The sequence below is a fragment of the Carex rostrata genome, chromosome 2 (genome assembly GCF_964058835.1).
Source record: "Carex rostrata chromosome 2, lpCarRost1.2, whole genome shotgun sequence".
In the NCBI taxonomy this organism is placed as follows: domain Eukaryota; kingdom Viridiplantae; phylum Streptophyta; class Magnoliopsida; order Poales; family Cyperaceae; genus Carex; species Carex rostrata.
Window position 1 is genome coordinate 3949950 of NC_135919.1, and position 21111 is coordinate 3971060.

Here is a 21111-nt window from a genome sequence, read left to right on the forward strand (position 1 = left end):
CAAATAGATAATGTGTATCCTTTAACTGAGTACAATGTTCTAATTGTACCATTGAGCAGGTCTTCGTGAGTTTTGTAATAAAATTAAGTAATTCAAGCTTTTTGGTCTCTAGTTCAAATGGAATTGCCAAATTATCAATATCTATATATTAAACAAGAGGAGGGATCGGATGACACCGTTTTCTGGTGATATCGGATGACACCATGCATTTTCAAAGTCCAAACAGTTGATCCAAACTGCTCAACTTGATGAATATGTTAAAATGTGCTTGCAGATCAAATTTTATATTTTTCTGAATATTTTTACTATTTATTAAGATGGGTACAAAAATTCAACGGTCTGAAGATAGCGATTTTTTTAAATACTTAATAAATAACAAAAAAAATTCAAAAAATGTAAAATTTGATCTGCAAGCACATTTTAACATATCCATTATGTTGAACAATTTGGATTGACTGTTTGGACTTTGAAAACTTTGAACATGCACGATGTCATCCGATGTCACCAATAAAGGGTGTCATCTGATCCCTCCTCATTAAACAAAAGAATATGTAAATAAATAAAGTAAAAAATAAGATTGCCTCTTAAAATATTGTAGATTTTTTTCTTATTGTTTAAATTTTCTTAAAAATGAAAGTCCCGTAGAAGAAAAACTAACTTTAAATTCTCACGTTTCCTTGAAATTTTTTTACTATATATTAAGCTGGTTTGAAAACCGCTGATTTCAATGCTGCAGAAATTTACTGAAATCAGCGGTTTTCAAACCAGTTTAATATATAGTAAAAAAAATCCAAAAAATGTAAAATTTGGTCTCCAAGTAGATTATAATATAGATTAAACATCTAACGGTTTGGATTTGTTGTTTGGACATCACACGGCTAAATATAGCCCCGGCAGCACCTCTGCTGAAATGCTACCAGCAGCAATTTAGACAGACCATATATATATATATATATATATATATATATATATATATATAGGAATATGCTAGCATGCTATGCATAGCATAGAGCCCCTCCGTGCAACGCCTTGGATTTTGACTTTTCAAAATCCTAACGGTTGATCCAAATCGTTCATCTTGTTCTCCATCCATATTAATATGTGTTTGGAGACCAAATTTTACATTTTTTGAAATTTTTTTACTATTTCTTTAGATTTATTGAAAATCGCTGTTTTCAGCAAATCTGGACCTTAAAAAAACAGCGATTTTCAATAAATCTAAAAAAATAGTAAAAAAATTTCAAAAAATGTAAAATTTGGCCTCCAAACACATATTAATATGGATGGAGAACAAGATAAACGATTCGGATCAACCGTTAGGATTTTGAAAAGTCAAAATCCAAGGCGTTGCACGGAGGGGCTCTATGCTATGCATAGCATGCTAGCATATTCCTATATATATAATCTATATCGAGGGTTTCAATGCCTCATGACTTTTATACCTCATCATATTTCATATTTTATATCTTCATTTTTAAATGTTACATTGGCGATTTGAATAGCTCAACATGATATCCATATTAAAATATGATTTGGGATGAAATTTTTTAATTTTTGCAATTTTTTTACTATTATTAAGATGGGTAGAAAATCACTGTTTTTGAACGGTTCAAAAACAGTGATTATGCACTTATCTTAAAAAATAGTAAATTTTTTTCAAAAATTATAAAATTTCATCCCGAGGCATATTTTAATATAAATATCATGTTGAGCGGTTCGGATCAATAGTTTGAACTTTTTATAAGTATGGGGGTATTGGAACTCTCCTCATATATGTTGGCTACTTTACTTCTATAAGCATATGTTTTTGCATTTTTAATATTCAAATGATCGATCTGAAACACTCAACATGTTTTTCATATTAGAATGTGCTTGGAGACCAAATTAATTTTATATTTTTTGAAATTTTTTTACTATTTTTTCAGAATTTTTCATAACAGTCATAAAAAATATTAATTTTTTTTTTTTGAAAAAAATCTGTTTTGAAAAATTCTGAAAAATAGTAAAACTTGATCTTCAAACACATATTAATATGGAGAACATGTTGAGCGTTTCGGATCAACTATTTGAACATTGAAAATGCAAAAATAACTTATAAGCATATCCTTTCATATGCTTATGAAAGTAGAGTAGCCAACCTTTCTCTCTCTATATATATATATATAGCTATGAACTTAATTTCCATCAAAATTAAGTCTATTATATTAAGTGAATCATTTGATTTTGCAACTATATATAAGTTTAACTTGTATTATATTGATAGCAAAGGCTTTAAAATTAAAGATGATTTTTTTTAAAAAGTAAATTGATCTTTAAATGAACAAATTTACAGGTTGGTCCGAAACTTGGAGAGTGCTAGAAGCATATCGAACCACCCCACTTAATCTAATTTGAAGCTTGCAGTGGGAGGGACACCTAGCTAATTTCTTCGTTGCTCTTTTTCTCAGATCTTTTTTTATTCTGAAGGATTCGAAACTTTTCCTTTCTATAAGCATCTTTCTCTGATGTACGGTCTGTTCTTCTTCGTTTTCTATTTTTTTTTTTGTTAATTAGTCATTTTGCATAGTTATATTAAAATTATACAGACAGGAAAGTTTACTCTGTCTGGTGATTGGAAATTTCTACTCCGTCTGGCGGATGGGAATTTCTATTCCGTTTTTCCTATAAATCAAAATTTTGTAACAGTAAAATCAACGGTTTTCAAAACAGTAAAATTAGAAGCCACCATTGAATCAACGGTTTTCAAAGTGGCTTAATAAATAGTAAAAAAATTCAGAAAAATGTAAAATTTGGTCTTCAAGCACATATTAATATGGAGAACAAGATAAACGGTTAAGATCAATTTTTTAAATTTTAAAAATTCAAATATGAACTGATAGCACTTTGGCTCATATGCTACCGAAAACATATTAGTCACTCTCTCTCTCTCTATATATATATAGGTTTTGGTGTTATTTTCTTCTATATTGATTGTTCTATGATGTGCTTCAGTTGGGAGATTTTCTCTAACTTTTTATGCATTTAAACATTGTCTATTTAATTAATTTTTATTTTTATGGATAAAAAATGCAAGTGAGAGTTGCCTCAATCTGAAGAGCTGTACAATTAAAAGCTCGTGGCTCATGAGCTGCTCGAACTCAGTTTGAAAACGAATTCGTTAATAACTCGTTTGTTAAAAAACTTGAATTATTATGGCTCGAGTTGTGTAACTCGATTAACTCACGAGTTTGGTTCGAGTTGAACTTAGCTCGCACATTATAACTCGGACTCAATAGAGTACCTGCTAATTCCAATGAGCAATATATACGAGTTTGTACTTTCGGTATAAATTTTATGAATGTACACGATTATGTTTGTACTTGTGAAATAGTGATTACATTTGATAGCAACTATCAGAATCTCAAAAAAAAAAAAAAAAAAAAATAGTGATTACATGGGCAAAAAAAACTTAAATAATAACACAAAAGATAGCATCTAATTATCTTTCAACTCTAAATTCCTTAAAATTCAACAGTTCAACAGTTTAAAATTCAAAGTGCTAGACTTTTCAATTAGAGTCAACTCTTCTAGCTCGTTATCTTCCTTAATTGAATTCGAGTTACCCTTGACTGAAGCTAACTCAGCTCGGACCGACCACACATTAATCAACCTCTTTGGACCCCTCGTGGAATTATGGTATATGTCGCTCATTCCATATCCAATATCTTCCACTAGCTACGATCTAATCTCGTTTTGAAAGGAGAACCAAAGAATTTTCCAAGAAAACCCAACCACATAATTTTTGTAATTAGTAGTAGTTATAATGCTTAATTTTAATGAAATAATAATCAAATGCTATAGAAAGAGATGATCATATAACCATCCGGCAAATTCGCATTGTACATGTTTTTCTTTGTTTAGCGAAATTTTAGTTGGCACTTTGCCTGCTATTTCACAAAAAATAGAGAATTTTGTAATTATTTTGTCCACGATTGACATGATTGTCTAATAATTTTATTACTAATAAAATCATCTCGATTAATCTGTTGGATAACCTTAGCATCAAAATTGATATTTTAATTAATAGAAAAATAAATAAAAATAATTCGAAATATATAGGAGTAGGTTTCTAGAAAAAATTTAAATATATGAACGGTATCATTCTGTCCAGCTAATTTCGTCATTAATCACGCAAAATCGTTAAAAAAAAAATCCTGGATGGAATAGTCTAACTCGTCCAGTACTTTCATAATTTCTTTTTCTTCTTCGTTGTTCTTCTAACCCTCTAAAAAACAATGAACAGTACTAGATGGGATGGAATATTATCCCGTTCAAGAAACATTTTTTTTTAATTAGCGAGTTTGCGTGGTTAGAGACCCGAAAATTAGCTGGACGTGATGGACGGGATAAACCATCCAATTCTTCCATTATTTCAAAATTTCACCAAATCGTACCCCTATTTTCATTTTTATTTATTTATTTTCTATTAATAAAAAAATATATCCCTAACATCAAATTTCTACGATTTTTGCCCATTTTTGTTCTCTGAATATGTAGTGATATATAACTGTGCTAGCAACAGTACTGTGGCCGCTACATGAGTTCCTTCAACCCGCACCAATGCTGCCTGTGAGTCACAACGTGCCATGCGCGTGCGATCTTGTTGTAAATTTCATGTAAAAGAATATATATAGTTACTTATTTTTATGCTAACAATAGAAAAGCTTAATTTATTTATATATGTAAATTTTGATATTTAAACACTTAGTTTTCCTATAGGATGTTTTACTAATCAAAACTTCCAGAACATGTAGCTTTCATCTGCAATTTTCATTAGACAATGTTCATCACTTGAACAAATTTATGCGGTTGTCGGACGATCAAGAGGAGGTTTCACTATATATAGAAAATTCAGCAATTGAAGTCTCTGATCAAAATAATAAATACTTTATCAATTACATTCAAAATTTGTGAAAAAAATTTGATAACAGTTTGTAATTTTGTTTGTACGTATTACATTGCCGTGAAAACACTGCTTTTCTAGTTTAATTTATTAATAATGTAAAAGGCATGGCAGGTCAATACATCAAAAGTATTAAGTTGCAAATTAGTTGTGCCTGTATATCATTTGAAATAAAAGCATAATTTCTGATGAAGTACCATTTATATGACTAGTACCACATAATTTTATTTATAAAGGCCTTCGACTTTATATTCCTTCCGTTCCATGCAAAAACAATCTATAAAAAAAAAAATCATCAAAGATTAAATAATATAACAGTCGGATTAGTGTTTTTTTAATAATTAGTTAACATTTGTATTCTTGAAATAAATCTTGTGGAACATTTGTCACGATCCCGCTGCTGGGCCAGGGATCGTGACAAGAGAGGCACCCTTGCATCCATTCTTCGTCTCGTCAACCTACGTTACAAACAAAAAATAACAAACAAGAAACAATACAAAGTCAGTTACAAAGCTCAGTAACCGGTTATTTAACGACACGCTTCTCTATAATTAGCTTATTCAAACACCCATTCAAATAGACTGGATTAATTCACACAAATTAATATCAAATTATGCCTCAATATTTAACGATGATAGTACCTGGGTCTAGGTTATCAGTAAAACAAGTCACACAATATTCACACTTTTGGAATGTCTGCCACAAACAATTTCCACATTCACAGTACACACAATCTCATCAGTTCAATCAAATTCGAACCTCAGACCCGCTATCCCGTTAAATATGTCCTCATAATCCGATACCCAGTTCAATCATCCAATTCAATCATACAAATCGAAAACACAGATTATAGAGAAGTCTGGTTATCTGTTAGTGGTCAATCCAGAAAATTCAAGTCAAACTGCAATGATTGTTCAGAATCAACGCAATGTAATTGGAATTCCAATCGAACATATAATCAAATAAAATAAATATCAAAATATTTCTCTTCATTTTTCTTTGTTATTTCTCATTTCTCTTTTTCTTTTCAATCTTTATTTCATTTTCACTTATGAATTTAAAAAGAGAGAGGGATGATTTTATCCAAAGACCGGTCAACAGCAGTAGGAAATTTTACCATGCATAAGCCACGTGGAACTAGTGCCATCTCATTTTTTTTCCTTTTTTTTTTCAAAGTTTAAGATTTTTACATTAGTAACTTTAAAAATGTGCAATATTATAAATAACACCAATATAAATTATAAAAATATAATTAAAATTATCAGATGTTACAACATTGCACTGGATTAATTATTAGTAGGCATTAGGCTCGCCTCCAGTCAAATTTAATCTTATAAAAAGTTGGATGATCACTACATGATTTAACAAAAATATACGTGTGAACACTTTCTTAGAGCCATATGTATCACGAATTGTTGTGTCTTAGTACTGTCTTAGTACCTCAAAGAGTTGACCTTTCCTGGCACTACTAGAATTTCCGCTTTTTTCAAGGGTAGCATCTGTATTTTCAAGGGTAAGAAGGGCCCTTGGAAATAAAATTGAGTTTGCTGACACATTTAACTTTTTTCAAGGGTAGTCCCTTGAAAATAGTAGCGCATGGAAATCTCTGATACCAACTCTTGAAAATACTTGTTATCCACCATTGGAAATACTTTTGCACAACCCATGACCCGCTAAACAGAACGAATACTATATTTTATTGAGAGCCCATATTATTTCCAAGGGCCTACCCTTGAAAATGTTTTGGTAAATATGTTTATATTATTTTGTAATGAGGCCCTTGAAAATACTGGAGCACAATACCCTTGGAAATACTTTGTTGGTTCAGTTTATATTATTTTACGCGGAGGCCCATGAAAATGCTGGAGCACACCCTTGGAAATGTTTTATTGATTCGGTTTATATTATTTAATAGTTAGACTTATTATTTCCATGTGGTTACTATTGGAAAAGTTAAGTTTCTAGAGACATAAATGTTTCTGTTTATTTGAGATGCCCCTTTGAATAATGAAAATAAAAAAATCACAATAATAAGACTAGTACAATAAACACCCACAATTCCAATTAATAATGTTAAATTATATAAAAATATTACTAAATAACACAATAATAATATCATATTATCCAAGTATCATATTTACAAAATCAAAATATCTCATTATTCAACACATAATTTCATATATATATGGTCAGAACAAAACCACCTACAATTTTTCTCAAAACAAGAAAAGTGTAAAAAAATCCACCTACAATTTTTTTCGTAATATGATAATTTGTCCATTTCCTTGTATGCTTCCATCTTCAATTACTAGACTAAGAGGCAAAAAAAAAGCAATGTCAGCTCTTTTTTTTGAATAAAGTGAGGTCATGGATAAGATAAGTCATTTCACTAAGTACAAGATAATAACAAGAAGACTGTAAATTAGGAAAACACTAGTTTACATTCTTTCGAATTCTTTAATCCCATAACAAGCAAATCCTTATCTCCAAATTGACAACAAGCAGCAAGTAAAACTATGTTTAGAGTCTGCCCAAATAAGTCTAATATATCATCTAAACTACTAACAGTAAAAATATGACGCTGGTACGAGGCCTTGTAAATCAGTGCCACATTAAAGGAAAACTGATGTGGTGGAGAGTAGAAAAATAGGGTTTCAGATCCAATCAAGAAAAATAAAAGGTCCTTCAATATCAATCATTACCATTCTAATTCATTTCAACATTATACCCATGTGTGAATCAATCACATTCTTTCAAAGTCAACCATAATTAGAACTGACCCGATCTCCTGAATCTGAAATTTAAAATAAATCCCTGTGAATCCATACATTACATTGTTGGTGACGATAACTAATTTGGTTCAGTTTTCTCTAGATAATTTGCATACAAGTCATCTAAAAGTTACAAATTTACGCATATAATTAGCATATTTTGAAAACTTTCGTTGGGTTTGTAAGAGCAGTGGCAAGCTATAAACATCTGCATCTAGATTCTTCATGTGAGTTGTAGCATACAAGGCCAAGATATAAACATCTTCATCTAAATTCTTTGACAGCGTACATTAGCCCCCTGAAAAAACAAGAGTATGTCAATAGGTAGTCTTAATTTGTAGAGGGCATTTCAACAAACACCTTATATGCACAACAAAAATTGCAATCAAATAGACAACTATAAAAATTGCAATCAAACCATAAATTTGTTTCACCTAACACAAGAAATCGACAACAATTCATTGATCACAGACATCGATCGAGCGGGCAAAAATTATCGGTTTACTAAAACTTGTGCACATATGTCATTTCATCAAACACCATGTGTGCACACTATCAAACACCGGTAAATAGCTAGATAAACTAAACAAATAAACCTTAGCACTGTCATTATCAGACTCGATTGTGAGTTTGATTCGCCCATTTCAAACTTGGGAGCAATGGTTTCTTTAATCACAGCAGCTGATCATCTGAATTGGCGGAAGTAAAGAGGGGAGGAGTCGAGGAGAGAGAGAGGTAGTGAATAAAAAAATGTTACACTAGATGGTTTTGTTGTATGGGGTTTTAGAGGGAAACGAAAAGGGGAGAAGGTTGTAAGAACAGAAAAATTCAGCCAAGGAGAATATGAATTTATCACAAAGGGAATCCCTCTGGCCCTCTCTGGATTAGACGGGATACAAAAAAAAATTGACAAGTAAAATTTTTAGCAGAGCAGTTTTAGCTACAAGAAGTTTGTTAAATATATTGGACACTCTTTAAATTGTATAGGTTGTGTGCTGCATAGATTCAAAACTGCTCTGTTAATAAAATCGCCTAAATGAACACATCAGAACCATTCATTGCTTATCATATGGCTCGGAACATAGATATTTACTAATTAGGCAAGGCATGTACAACAAATAATATGAAAAAAAATTTAAAAATTTTTTTAAAGATTTTTTACATCTTCTACGGTCAAATCATACTTATAATTGTCAATTTTAAATAATTTTATCATTATTTGTCCCTTCAAAGTTAGCAAACTTTTACGGACCGTTCATTTTTCCATTATCATTTTGACGGTTGATCTGCGATGAAATTATTCCAAAATTGTATTAAAATGATCAAGGGAAAACATTGAACATAACCAACATAATTTTTTTCAAGTTTTATTATGTTTAAGTTTCGATCCGACGTGAATTGTTTATAGCCTTTTGATGTTTCAGTATTCTATCGACTAGATGGATATGTAAATAAAAATATTTTTTCGTGAAACTTTGCTGCAAGAGAATAAATGCAGTGCTCTTTAATTTGAACGGTTCCGATCGACTAGGGGACAATATATTCCCGTACACCTTCATTAACTCACAAAGCTATAGTTTATGTCTTATGTTCATAAACTCTAGTTATGTGAGTTAATGAAGGTGTACGGGAATATATTGTCCGCTAGTCGATCGGAATCGTTCAAATTAAAGAGCACTGTATTTATTCTCTTGCAGCAAAGTTTCACGAAAAAATATTTTTATTTACATATCTATCTAGTCGACGGAATATTGAAACATCGAAAGGCTATAAACAATTCACATCGGATCGAAGCCAGGACATAATAAAACTGCAAAAAAAATTATATTTGTTAGATTCAATATTTTCTCTTGATCATTTCCAAACAAATTTGGAATCATTTCATTTTATATCGACCGTTGATCGTTCACGTCAAAATGAACGGTCCATATATATTTGTTAAATTTGAAAGGACAAATAACAATGAAAGTTTATAAAATTGAAATTACGAGTATGATTTGGCCTTATAAGTCGTACAAAAATTGAACTTTTTTCTTTCTAATTTTTTAATATTTTTTTGCTGTGCAAGCATTAATTAATTCATAGATATGTAAATATGAACCGTCTGATTGAAAATGTGTTGTTTTGATTATCAATGAATATGATCACCTATCTTATGTATTGATTCTGGATCGGAAATAGAATAGAGGATGACAAATGGGTCCCACGTGACACATCAGATATGAATAGCGAAATTTTTGACAAACTGAGGCGCTCAGTGAAAATTTTGGAAAATAATTCCCCCATTTCCTATTCTCTAAGTCCATTTAAGCGCGAAACGAAAATTTTGCCAAATTACTTCTCCCTCTTCAATTGGGGTTCCCTTCAATTACGATCCATAATTCCCCAAGTCCTTCAATTTCAATTGCGCCCTTCCTATTCTCTGAGTCACTAATCGTAACCTAATCCCCACCAGTGAGGCAGAGAAGCATCGCACACGGCGTACTGCCGTACTCAGCGATCCGCGTCTTCGGACGCGTCGCACAACGACCAGCCCACCCCCCAGACGTGCCGCACACGGCATACTCAGCTGTCCGCGTCTCCGACCTCCGCCTCCTTGGTCCTAGGTTTTTTGCTCTTATCCAAGGCTTTCTCTTTCTCTCTCTTCTCTGACCTTCATTCTCCAAGTTTCTGATAATGCCATAGCTATTTCGTTATTGCTGGAGTGTTGGATTTGATTTTTCACCAAAGTTCCTGTTTGAAAGGTTGTAGTATTTTGCTAGAGATTATAGGAAAGTGCCTCCGTTGGGACCTTGGAAAGATATTTGTGAAGATGCATCTCACTGGAGGACTCATCGTCGAAGAAGGTTAACTTTAATTTCTTCTATGCCGAGTGGGTTGTTTGCTGAAATACTTAATTTCTTCTTTCCCAACAAGAGTATAGGTTAATTTTTATTCCAAAACTATTAATTTTGGAGAGCTAGACAGCTAATTGTGAAGTTTTATTTTATTTCAATCTAAAGATCAAGGCTCCTAAACAAATTGAAAGAACAAGAGAAGTATGCCTAAGTGATTGTCATTTGAAAGATACTTGTCTATTTGTTATCATTTGGAGGTGTATTTATTATCATTTCACAATTCTATATTTCTATATAAGTTATTCATGAAAAATCCACTTGAGTTCGAGTGAAGGGGTATTTTGGCAATTTCATGAGTGGGCTGATGCTTGAACATACTCAATTTTGGTTTAGAAACATGAAGGATTTAACTTGGGTTCATTTGGGGTTGATTTGGACTTGAAATGAGAAAGTTGTGGTGTTGTGTCAAGACATGATTTGATAACTTTGGTGACCGGATTTAATTTTTTCAAGTTTGCGGCTGTCTTGTATACATGTTTGTCTAGGTCTCCAAGAATTTAGGGAAGTTATCAATCAAGCCCTTAGGTTTTATTCAATTGACAAAGAGGCAAGATAGTGCTATTTTTCAGCATGATTGTTCATCATACTTAGCATTCTCATTTCGGTTTTCTTCATATAAGGGTCTACTTCGAGGTCACCGCAAGGCTTATGGAGGGTCTATGGGTGTTTTGTTATTTTGGTGGGATTTTTAGGAGTATTTTGGGTATGCTTTTGCTCCTTTGAACCAGGCACTGTTTGCTGTTTTTTTTTTAATTTCCTGACAAGCTGATTTGTGAATTTTGTGTAGAACAGCTCATAACTCTGAATTGGGTGTTCTTGGTCTCTGAAATTCAAGAAACTCATGATCTACATCTCTGTTAAGTTTCATTATTTTCTAAATTTTCTAGCTAGGTCGAACTAGTGTTTTTGTGCAGATCAGATTATGTACCAACCTAAGCTGGTACCAGTTTTTCATGTTTTCTAGCATGCTGCCTTGTCATTTTTGTGTAGAACATACCGCAGATTCAATGAAGTGTTCTTGGTGTCCAAAGTTTCAAGGAGTCATGAACTACACCCTCAATTAATTTCAATTCATTTAATGACCCAGAGCTATGTTAAATTTAAGTTCCTTTCATGGTTAGTTTGATACCGACATGTTGTTTTTGAGCTGGAACTTGTGTTTAAGTGCTGAACTTTGAAAATTCACTATAATTTGTAGAAAAATCAGAAATTGGTAATAATTGTTCTAAAACTCAATGTACCTTGCCGAAATAGTAGATCGTATTTGTAGTCATATACCTCATTTTAATATGAACAATGTGTTTAGTTAATATCATTTTGATAAAATAATTAGTCAACATGTACTGGAAAACTGCAATCTTATTATGTTGGAATATTTCAGTTGCTTGGTATTGCACGAGCACTCAATCTTATGCTTAGTTTTTAATTGCATATATGAAGGAGTAAGCAAAGAAGGGCAATTTTGGAACTGTTGTTTGAAAAATTAAATACTTGAGCTCTGTTTTCTTACATTGTCATTTATTATTAATTTTTGTAGGGGCCGGATGGTGGGATAAGTGCTTCCCAATATTGTTATATTGGTGACTTTGATGCAACAAGGTAAAGAACAAACTAGGTGTCCGAAAGTGCACATTTTGGTGAATTTACAACTTCTAGCATATCAACAAACTAGGTGGTAACTTATTATGTGAATTTTTGTTAACTCATAGCATAGTGGATATATTTTGAGTATATTAGTAGTGTGCAAGCACACAATACTGTGTTGTAAAGGGTTTTTCATCTTCTTTTGATACAATGTGTTGATTATATTAATGATTTATGCTTATTAAATGCTTTGCAATATCTTTTCTCAATGTGTTTTCTATTGATTTGTAAGATGTGTTATCAGTTTGAATGTGAATTGGGGATTGTAAAGGAATATTGGGTTGGTACCGAGAGAATTATCCAATGAAAGCATTTTGGTACAAAAAAAAAGGAGGCTAGTATTTTCATGAAAAAAATGCACGAACCCATTCAAATAATAGCACCAACATCTGACCAGGTGGGGCCCACTTTTGTTGGCCATGAATTTGCTGGGGTGGGTCCTCCATAAACTGCCCTTGAAAATACTCAAGTGGGTCCCAGGGGTGTCACCCTTGGAAATGTTCAAGTGGGACCCATGTTCCCTCCCCTTGAAAATAATCTGGTGGGCTCCACGATGCTCCCCTTGAAAATAATCTGGTGGGCTCCACGATGCTCCCCTTGAAAATAATGTAGACAGTGGTCAAATTTGAAGGTATTACCAACGGCCCTTTTTTCAAGGGTAGTCTCTTGAAAAAAGCTAGAAAATAGTATTTCCAACGGTCCCCTTGGAAATACTGACTATTTACAAGGAGGGTATTATCAACGGTAGTATTTTCAAGGGTAGCGCTTGAAAATGACGATTTTTGGGCTTTTTTCAAGAGTAATCCCTTGGAAAAAGCTATTTTCGGGAGCATGAAAAAAGAGTGAATTCTAGTAGTGTGGTGTCTCAGTACCTTGCATAATTAATCTCAGGATATCATCGCAACACCTAGCTACTTGTATTAAGTAGGTGCAACTAGAAGACTTTACTGAACCATTGAGAGCTTCTCACATTAACTAATAAAGATGCACTATTTCTCACTCAATTTCCTCCACCTCGTATTCATTCAAGCCTTCTTGGCAAATTGTTGTATTGAGCATGAGAGAGATGCACTGCTGGAATTCAAAGCTGGTGTCAATGATACGAGCAGTCGTTTGGCTTCATGGAGTGGCGAGAATTGCTGCAACTGGGCAGGGATCCGTTGCAACAATCAAACAGGTCATGTTGTCAAACTAAACCTTCGAAATACCTATGTAGATTACTCCGATGATTGGATCTACTATAGTTTGATAGGCAAGATCAGCCCATCTTTGATATTTCTTAGTGATCTGAAATACTTGGATCTCAGCTTTAATAATTTTACTGGGAGTAAATTTCCAGAATTTATCGGTGCATTTAGAAACTTAAAGTATCTCAACTTGTCTTATACGTACTTATCTGGAACGATACCTCCTCAACTTGGGAACCTTTCTAGATTAATGTACTTGGATCTTAGCAATTATGTTGAATACGAATACCTCCTCAACCAATATTCTATTGTTTTTATGTTGAACACGGATACATGGTGGTTACCTAATCTGAGGAATCTAAAACATATGGAAATGTCAGGAGTTGATTTTAAAGATTCAAATGATTGGGTGGAAACTTTGAACAAACTATCATCACTTGAAGTGTTAGTTTTGTACAATAACAATCTAACTCACATTCCACAATCAATCCCTTTTGTGAACTTCACCTCCCTCAAAGTGCTTCATCTTTCTGAACAAAACTTCAATACCACCATACCCATTTGGGTGGGCAGTTTACATAGTTTAAATGTTCTAACTCTCGAAGAGTGTAACCTGGTGGGGCCATATCCCGCTATACTGGGAAATCTAACTTCTCTAAACAAACTTACACTCAATTATAATTCACTTGTTGGCATGGTACCACCACTACATGGTCTACAAAATTAACCGACTTATCTTTACGTTGGAACAATATAGAAGGAGATATTCGAGAGTTATTATTGGGCAAGTTGTCAAATTACACATTGGGGAATCTGGAGTATTTAGATCTTTCATCAACTAACTTATCTGGAACTTTGACAGGGTGGATAACGGATATGACAAGTGTAACTCATCTTGGGCTTTACAATAATAACCTAAGTGGTATAATACCAATTGATATTGGAAATTTAACAAATCTTGTCTATCTTGATCTTGGTTGGAACTCCCTCACAGGACTACTATCAGAAGCTCATGTAACTAGTTTGTTAAAACTAAAAGATTTATCCCTCGAATATAATAACATAACTTATCTGGAACTTTGACAGGGTGGATAACGGATATGACAAGTGTAACTCATCTTGGGCTTTACAATAATAACCTAAGTGGTATAATACCAATTGATATTGGAAATTTAACAAATCTTGTCTATCTTGATCTTGGTTGGAACTCCCTCACAGGACTACTATCAGAAGCTCATGTAACTAGTTTGTTAAAACTAAAAGATTTATCCCTCGAATATAATAACATAACTATTTTAGTTGATAGTAATTGGACCCCTTCTTTCCAACTGAATAGTATCTATTTGAGTTCATGCAAACTAGGGCCAAAATTTCCCTCTTGGCTCCGAAGACAAGTAGAAATTAAGGTTCTATACCTCACATACACGGGAATTGATGGTAGTATACCCGATTGGTTATGGAGTTTATCTTCACTTAATAGCCTTGATTTGTCAACAAACTTACTTAGAGGGAAGTTACCAGCCAGCTTGGTACACATGACCAAACTCGTGTATATGGATTTGAGTAATAATCGGCTTGAGGGAAATATACCATTTCTTCCAACAAGTTTGAGGGAACTAGATCTTTCGAATAACTCCTTGTCGGGACAACTGCGTAAAAACCGTAAGTCACCATATAAGAATAAACTGATCGTATCGAATAATAACACTGTTGAAATGGTAGAGTTGTTTCCTTGCGGATTAACTAGTTTGTATTATCTTGATCTCTCGAGTAATAGTTTATCAGGGCATCTTCCTCCTTGCTGGTCTAACATCAGTTACGACGTAAATCTTGCAAATAATAGGATCTCTGGTGTTGTGCCCAGCTCTTTGAATTGTTCAGTCACACTAGAAGCGCTTCAGCTTGCAAACAACAGTTTAACTCGGCAGTTTCCATTTGATTTGCAATTTTGCAGTGGATTAAAATTGCTTGATCTTGGAGAAAATAGCTTTCACGGGATAATACCAGATTGGATAGGAGAAAGCTTTCAGCAGTTGAAAATTCTAAGGTTGCGGTCCAATTTAATTTCTGGTAATATCCCATCAAAATTGACACAACTCAATAATCTACAGTTCTTAGATCTTTCCAATAACTACCTTACTGGCCCACTGCCAAGAGGCTTGGATAATTTTACCTCGATGAGTCAATTGTTCTCGTTTGGATATTATTATCGTATTGATGCGAGTATAAATGCAATTATCAAAGGATTGACCCTTGATTATGATTCTCAAGACCTTTTATTGAAGAGTATGGATTTGTCAAACAATAGTCTAACTGGTGAAATACCTCAAGAGATAGTTGTTCTTGCTGGTTTATTAAATCTAAACTTGTCCCACAATCACTTAATAGGAAACATTCCGCTTCAAATTGGAAATATGACATCTCTAGAGTCACTCGACTTTCACAAGAATAACCTATCAGGGACTATCCCACAAAGCATATCCACTTTATACTCTTTGGAAGTGCTCAATTTTTCTTACAATAATCTATCTGGAAGCATTCCAAATGGACATCAGTTGCAGACGCTTAATGACCCATCAATCTACAGTGGCAATCCATACCTATGTGGACCCCCACTAGAGATGAGTTGTGATAGCAGTGTGAGACTTCCTCAGAGTGATGGTAACAACGATTCCAATTCAAAAATTACCGATGATAGGGACAAGTGGTTGTATTTGTTCATCGAGTTTGGGTTTGTGGCAGGATTTCTACTGGTGTTTTTCATTCTACTGTTCAAAGTAAAGTGGAGGTATACTTATTTTCAGATGGTCGATAATATGCTTGAGAGGTATATGTTATGGGTGTTATAATATGAAGACAATAGAATTGGGTCGTAGCTCATTATGGTTTTTTGTGGCAGAATTCATCTCCAAATCACCCCTGTACTCTTCAATTGATTAAAAGTCAAACCATGAGTTGAAGAGTCTCTCATCTCTGAAGCTGCCCTCTTCCCTTCTCTGTTAAAAAAGAAGGCTCCTCTTCAAGTTCTTCTCTTGAGTTTTTGCACTTGTTTAATTCACCCAAATACACTTGATAATCTCATAGATTAGTATATAAAATTGTGAGAGAATGTGAGAAAGAATGTTATTAGCTTGATAATCTCCTTATATATATTGTAAAACTCTTTGTTATAGTAATTTTGTACCGTGCTCCATGGTTTTCTCCCGAAAGGATTTCCACGTAAAATCTTGTGTCTCTCTTTTATTTTATGGGCTTGATTGTTTGTTGTTGTTGGTTTCTTGTGTGTTTTTTATATTTCTCTATTTGCTCGCCAAAGAATTAAAGATCAATTTTAATGATCTAAATAATTTGTCATTTGAAGCCAGAACAGATTTGATGATCTTAAGAACACCCTATTTTTACTCTTCTACTACATCAATTTATTACTCAAAACAAGATAGTATTCCACTAGTTGTTGACCTTAATTGTACAAATACATTTCTCTAATCATCACTAATTAATTACTCTCCATTGCATAAATAATTTGATCAAGAAAAAAACGAATTCAACTCAAATTTTGCTCCCGAAAAGGTCATTGATGGTATATATTAACCATGATTTGTTCATTATGCCATGCTACAACCTTATGATAGGATAGGTCACCTCCAAATATGTCGAGAGAGCTACCGACTGTTACATCAACTCGGCCCCTACCAGCTGTCTTTATTCTCTCGAGGTCTTCCATTTTTGATACACCTCCAGCATAAGTTACCGGAATCTACAATACCAGTTACAAAATTAGGGGAATCCAAATGAGATTAACCCTTTGTTGTATTTGCAAACAATATGAAACCTCTATATGCTAACAAGACATTTTTTTTATGTAAACACAAAGTAAATAGAGAGTGACAGGTAAAACAAAACCTAATTAGGAGCTAATTTTGAAAATAATTTGATTCCATATAAAAAAAAAAAAAAAAACTGCAAAAAGGTGCTTACAAATATGATAATGACAAAAAAAAGCCTATTTTCCTCAAAAAAATAAAAATAAAAATAACAAATTATTGGTCTTCTAAGAAAGTCTAATTCAACCATAAAACCAACATTTTTCTTCTCAACTTTAAATAAGATAACGAGAAAAGTGAAGGATTCAAAATATTTGAAAAGAAGTGTGTTACATACTAGAGAAAGAGATCCAAGCAGAGTGACAAGCTCCTCATCTATACCTAATCTGTCGTGTTATAAGAAAGTCGACATGAATGAAAGTCAACAAAGTAGAAAGCATACCTTCTATAACATTAATTATATAGTTGTATCCAGTATATGACCAACTAGGTTGGGTGAAAGGATGAACTACCAGTTTTATTGCCTTTGAACTGCTCAACTAAAACTTAATCCAATGAAACCTTTATTAAACAGTAATCAAAAAAGGAAAAGTCATATATGATATGGTGAGAAAGCTTCACCTTTTCCCCTCTACATCAACTCCATGCACCAAAAACTCATCAGCATATGAAGCCAAAAATTCCAAACTTTGAGCATCTACAAATACATCACTAAACTTTTGCCATCTCTGTCAATATTTTCCATTCTGCATTACAAAAAATAAATCAAAATTGGACATTGGAAAAACCAAAATTAGCCTCAATCAAATCCAACTTAAAAAAATGGGGGAATTTCATGTATCCCCCTCAAAAACCTTGAAATTACGTATTTCCCCCTCTAAAATTCATAATATCATATTTACCCTTCTAAAGTTCAAAAACTCTCAAATTTACCCAATTTATTGATTTTTCTAATAAACCTCATTTTAAATTTATAAATACCCATTTTATCCCTTCTCCCACTTCTCTATTTCTTCTTTCTCTTCGTTCCTAGAGATATCCATCTCTGATATCCCAAAACTCATTTTGTCTAAACTACCAATAAATATCCTCCAAAATGTGGAAAATATCATGGATATCCTCCTAATCCACTTGAAAATAGTCCAACCTCCATCGCACATGCACAATTAAAATTAAAAATAAAGGAGGCTCAGTTCTTTTGAAGTAGTTGGTAACAGAACTTTTATTTTCCCAATTGAAGGTTTAGTAATCACAAATTATTAGTGTTTTCAGGTCTTAACTCTAGGTATCAAGTCTAGATTTGAGGCTAATTCTGATTTTCACCCTTCCTAATATTACTTAAACCTCATAAATAGAAAACACTCTTTCATAATTATATGAAAATCAAAATCAGTTTGTGTTAAATTCTGTGATGTTGAGGAATTGATGAGGTTTTAATACATGGATATGTTTAATTTTGAATAATTATCAAGAATTTTACTAAGAAATTGAGCTTTTGGGTTTATGTTTATGTTGAAAATTAAGTTATGGAATAAACTGAGCAACAAGCTCAAGTTGCAAATGTTCGTAGGCATGCCATTTCCACACATTTTCCTCCCCCATCTTCTTTAATGACTGGGAAGAGGCCTGTTCGTAGGCATGCCATTTACACACATTTCCCTTTTTATTCATGACACACATTTTCCTCCCCCAGCGTCGGTGCCAGCGTTGGTTGGTTTGGTTATATTTTTTAAACTGAATAGAATTATGATTTGACTATTTTAATTTGGTTTTAATCGAACCGACCCAATGAACACCCCGACCCGTAATTCAAATATTCATGACCCTCTCACCATCTACCAATAAAAGTAAGAAAGGTAGAAGAATACAAATATAATTTCTAACCAGGATAAGCATGTAGTCCCTCTAAAGCTGCCACCTGGCTCAAGGGATCGACACCAAGCATTATGACATGGCCACCAGTGAGACTGTCTCTTTTGTACATATTTGCATAGTAGGCAGCTGACTTGTCAGATTCAAAGTTAGTCACAAGAGAGAGTTCCCATTTTCTGATGAATCTCTTAGAGTTGACCCCACAATTTGTTTCACTTTTCCCTAAGAGAAAATAATAAAGTTCAATTGAGCGTTTGGTCAGAAATTAAGTTTATTGAAGGTTATACCACAAAATGGCAAAATATCATTCAAGTACAATACTGGTCGGGTCAAGTAACCTCACAAGGAGTGTTTCGAGTACTTGGAAAAAAATATGGTAACCAGCAATAATAAAATAACATAAAAGAGCAAACATAAAGATTGCTTCAAAACCAAAATAGTACATATCCATGAAAATACATGTTTGTACCTATTAGTGGTACAAAAAGAGTGAGGTAACAGTATGCACTTTGGTCCGTACTATGGATCCATATCTTCATTTCAAGGTCTAAATAGTTCATCATGATCTCCATATGAAAATCTATTTGGAGGCCAAATTTTACATTTTTTTTTTAATTTCTTTAGTATTTTTTTGGATAGGTAGAAAATCACTAATTTTGAATGGTCTAGAATCTTTAGATCAAGTAATATTGTACCTCTTAAAAAATAGTAAAAAATTCTAAAAAATGTAAAATTTGACATCCAAGCACATTTTCATATGAAGATCATGTTGAGCAGAACAAATCGACTGTTTGGATTTTAAAAATGGAAATATGCATCCATAGTACGAACCAAAATGCGCTATGCAAAGTACCAATAGCCTTATTCCGTACAGAAACTTCAAATACATTTGATTATAGTACAAAATCATCTTGTGTATATCACAAGGTCGAAAGTGTGTCGCGCATTGAACACCATGTCAAGCTCCTAAAGAAGTTAAAAGAATAAGGTAAATTTTCAAGCTTTGGAGAGTATATCTAGAAGAAAACAAAAGGAAAGAAGAGAACTACTGATAGATAGAGGAAGAGAAGTGCATTACTAGAAGGGGTGCACCTTGTAGGTGGTACAAAAGATGGTATCTCCGATTGCAGATATAATTCAATTGACTGGTACCAATCAATCTATAAATCAAACTTTTCATCTTCAGTTGATTGCATCAGTTCATGATAATTCTATTCATGCAAATAAACATCTAGTTAGTATAAATTTAGAATGAAACTGTGAAATAAAAGGAATACCATTAGGGAGGTGTTAAATTCAAGAAGTTTTCACTAATTTGCTGAGTATTAATTTGAAAGTTACAATTACAATTACCTCATTCCACAAGGTATTAAATTCATGCACTTTTCTTATACAAACAAGGAAAGGTATAAAGAAAAATATAAACAATCAATAATTATCTTCATTCTTCTCTGGTTCCAATACTCAACAAAGATTTCATCATATTCTCAACAGGACTATCTCTACTAGTCTACTAGGTCCGAACTCAAAAGAAAGTTGGCCTTATTACCTTGAGGCGAGGCTGCGCAACTGAGGCAAGAAACGCGACTGAGGAGATACAGCACGACGGAGGAGAGGCCGCGCCGGCGCCGGCAAGAGAGAGAGAGGGGCACTGAGAGGGGGCGAATAAATGGGGATAAATGCATCGAACTGAGAGTCGGGAGAGGCGGGCGAGTTTGGGCCTATCTTTGGGCCCTTTTGGGCCTGTTCGGATCACAACTCGTCCGATATTAATAAATTCAACAAGGTTATCCTTTGATTGTATTTAATTTCCTCAGTTTCAATTATAAACTTGGCTCATAATCCTTAATTATAAACCGAGCCTCTGTAAAATTCCGAATAAATACTTGGAAATCCTCAATTAAGCCCCGATGACAATCAAATGGAGATCTCCATAAATCCATCCACTGGACACAAGATTGTAGAAGAAGATGC

General features: G+C 33.3%; 1 protein-coding gene, 1 long non-coding RNA gene and 1 pseudogene across 5 annotated transcripts in view; 2 read left to right on the forward strand and 1 right to left on the reverse strand.

The window, feature by feature from the left end:
• The first annotated feature begins 9795 nt into the window (after positions 1–9795).
• On the forward strand, positions 9796–12463 carry LOC144548979 (uncharacterized). The gene is made up of 2 exons (XR_013509519.1): positions 9796–10559; positions 11403–12463. It is a non-coding gene; the product is annotated as an uncharacterized LOC144548979 (long non-coding RNA).
• A 770-nt stretch (positions 12464–13233) lies between these two features.
• LOC144567137 (receptor-like protein EIX2) overlaps positions 13234–21111 on the forward strand; it is a 31862-nt pseudogene continuing 23984 nt past the window's right edge. Inside the window, exons 1-2 of the transcript XR_013515357.1 lie at positions 13234–14486; positions 14528–16563. The product of XR_013515357.1 is annotated as a receptor-like protein EIX2 (transcript). The remainder of the gene's footprint in view (positions 14487–14527; positions 16564–21111) is intronic.
• Positions 17060–20861, reverse strand: LOC144569681 (1-(5-phosphoribosyl)-5-[(5-phosphoribosylamino)methylideneamino] imidazole-4-carboxamide isomerase HISN3, chloroplastic-like). 3 transcript variants are annotated; one of them, XM_078320142.1, is made up of 4 exons: positions 20687–20861; positions 19150–19359; positions 17887–18011; positions 17060–17198 (listed from the first exon to the last, which is right to left on the reverse strand). In XM_078320142.1, exons 1-3 carry the CDS (start codon positions 20820–20822, stop codon positions 17977–17979), a joined length of 381 nt encoding a protein of 126 aa, XP_078176268.1. In that variant the 5' UTR covers positions 20823–20861; the 3' UTR covers positions 17060–17198; positions 17887–17976. The 3 variants fall into 3 exon arrangements, with proteins under 3 accessions (XP_078176268.1, XP_078176261.1, XP_078176276.1); XM_078320135.1 differs by lacking the exon at positions 17060–17198 and adding an exon at positions 17603–17651; XM_078320150.1 differs by lacking the exons at positions 17060–17198; positions 20687–20861 and adding exons at positions 17603–17651; positions 19607–20016.

Bases quoted from the DNA above. Each gene is read 5' to 3' on its own strand.
- LOC144569681 (XM_078320142.1), bottom strand. From the start codon at position 20,822: ATGCATTTATCCCCATTTATTCGCCCCCTCTCAGTGCCCCTCTCTCTC. The intron at 19,360-20,686 runs GTAATAAGGCCA...ATTTTCTCTTAG, and splicing joins TTGCGCAGCCTCGCCTCAAG to GGAAAAGTGAAACAAATTGT. The intron at 18,012-19,149 runs GTTAGAAATTAT...TTTGTAATGCAG, and splicing joins GGGACTACATGCTTATCCTG to AATGGAAAATATTGACAGAG.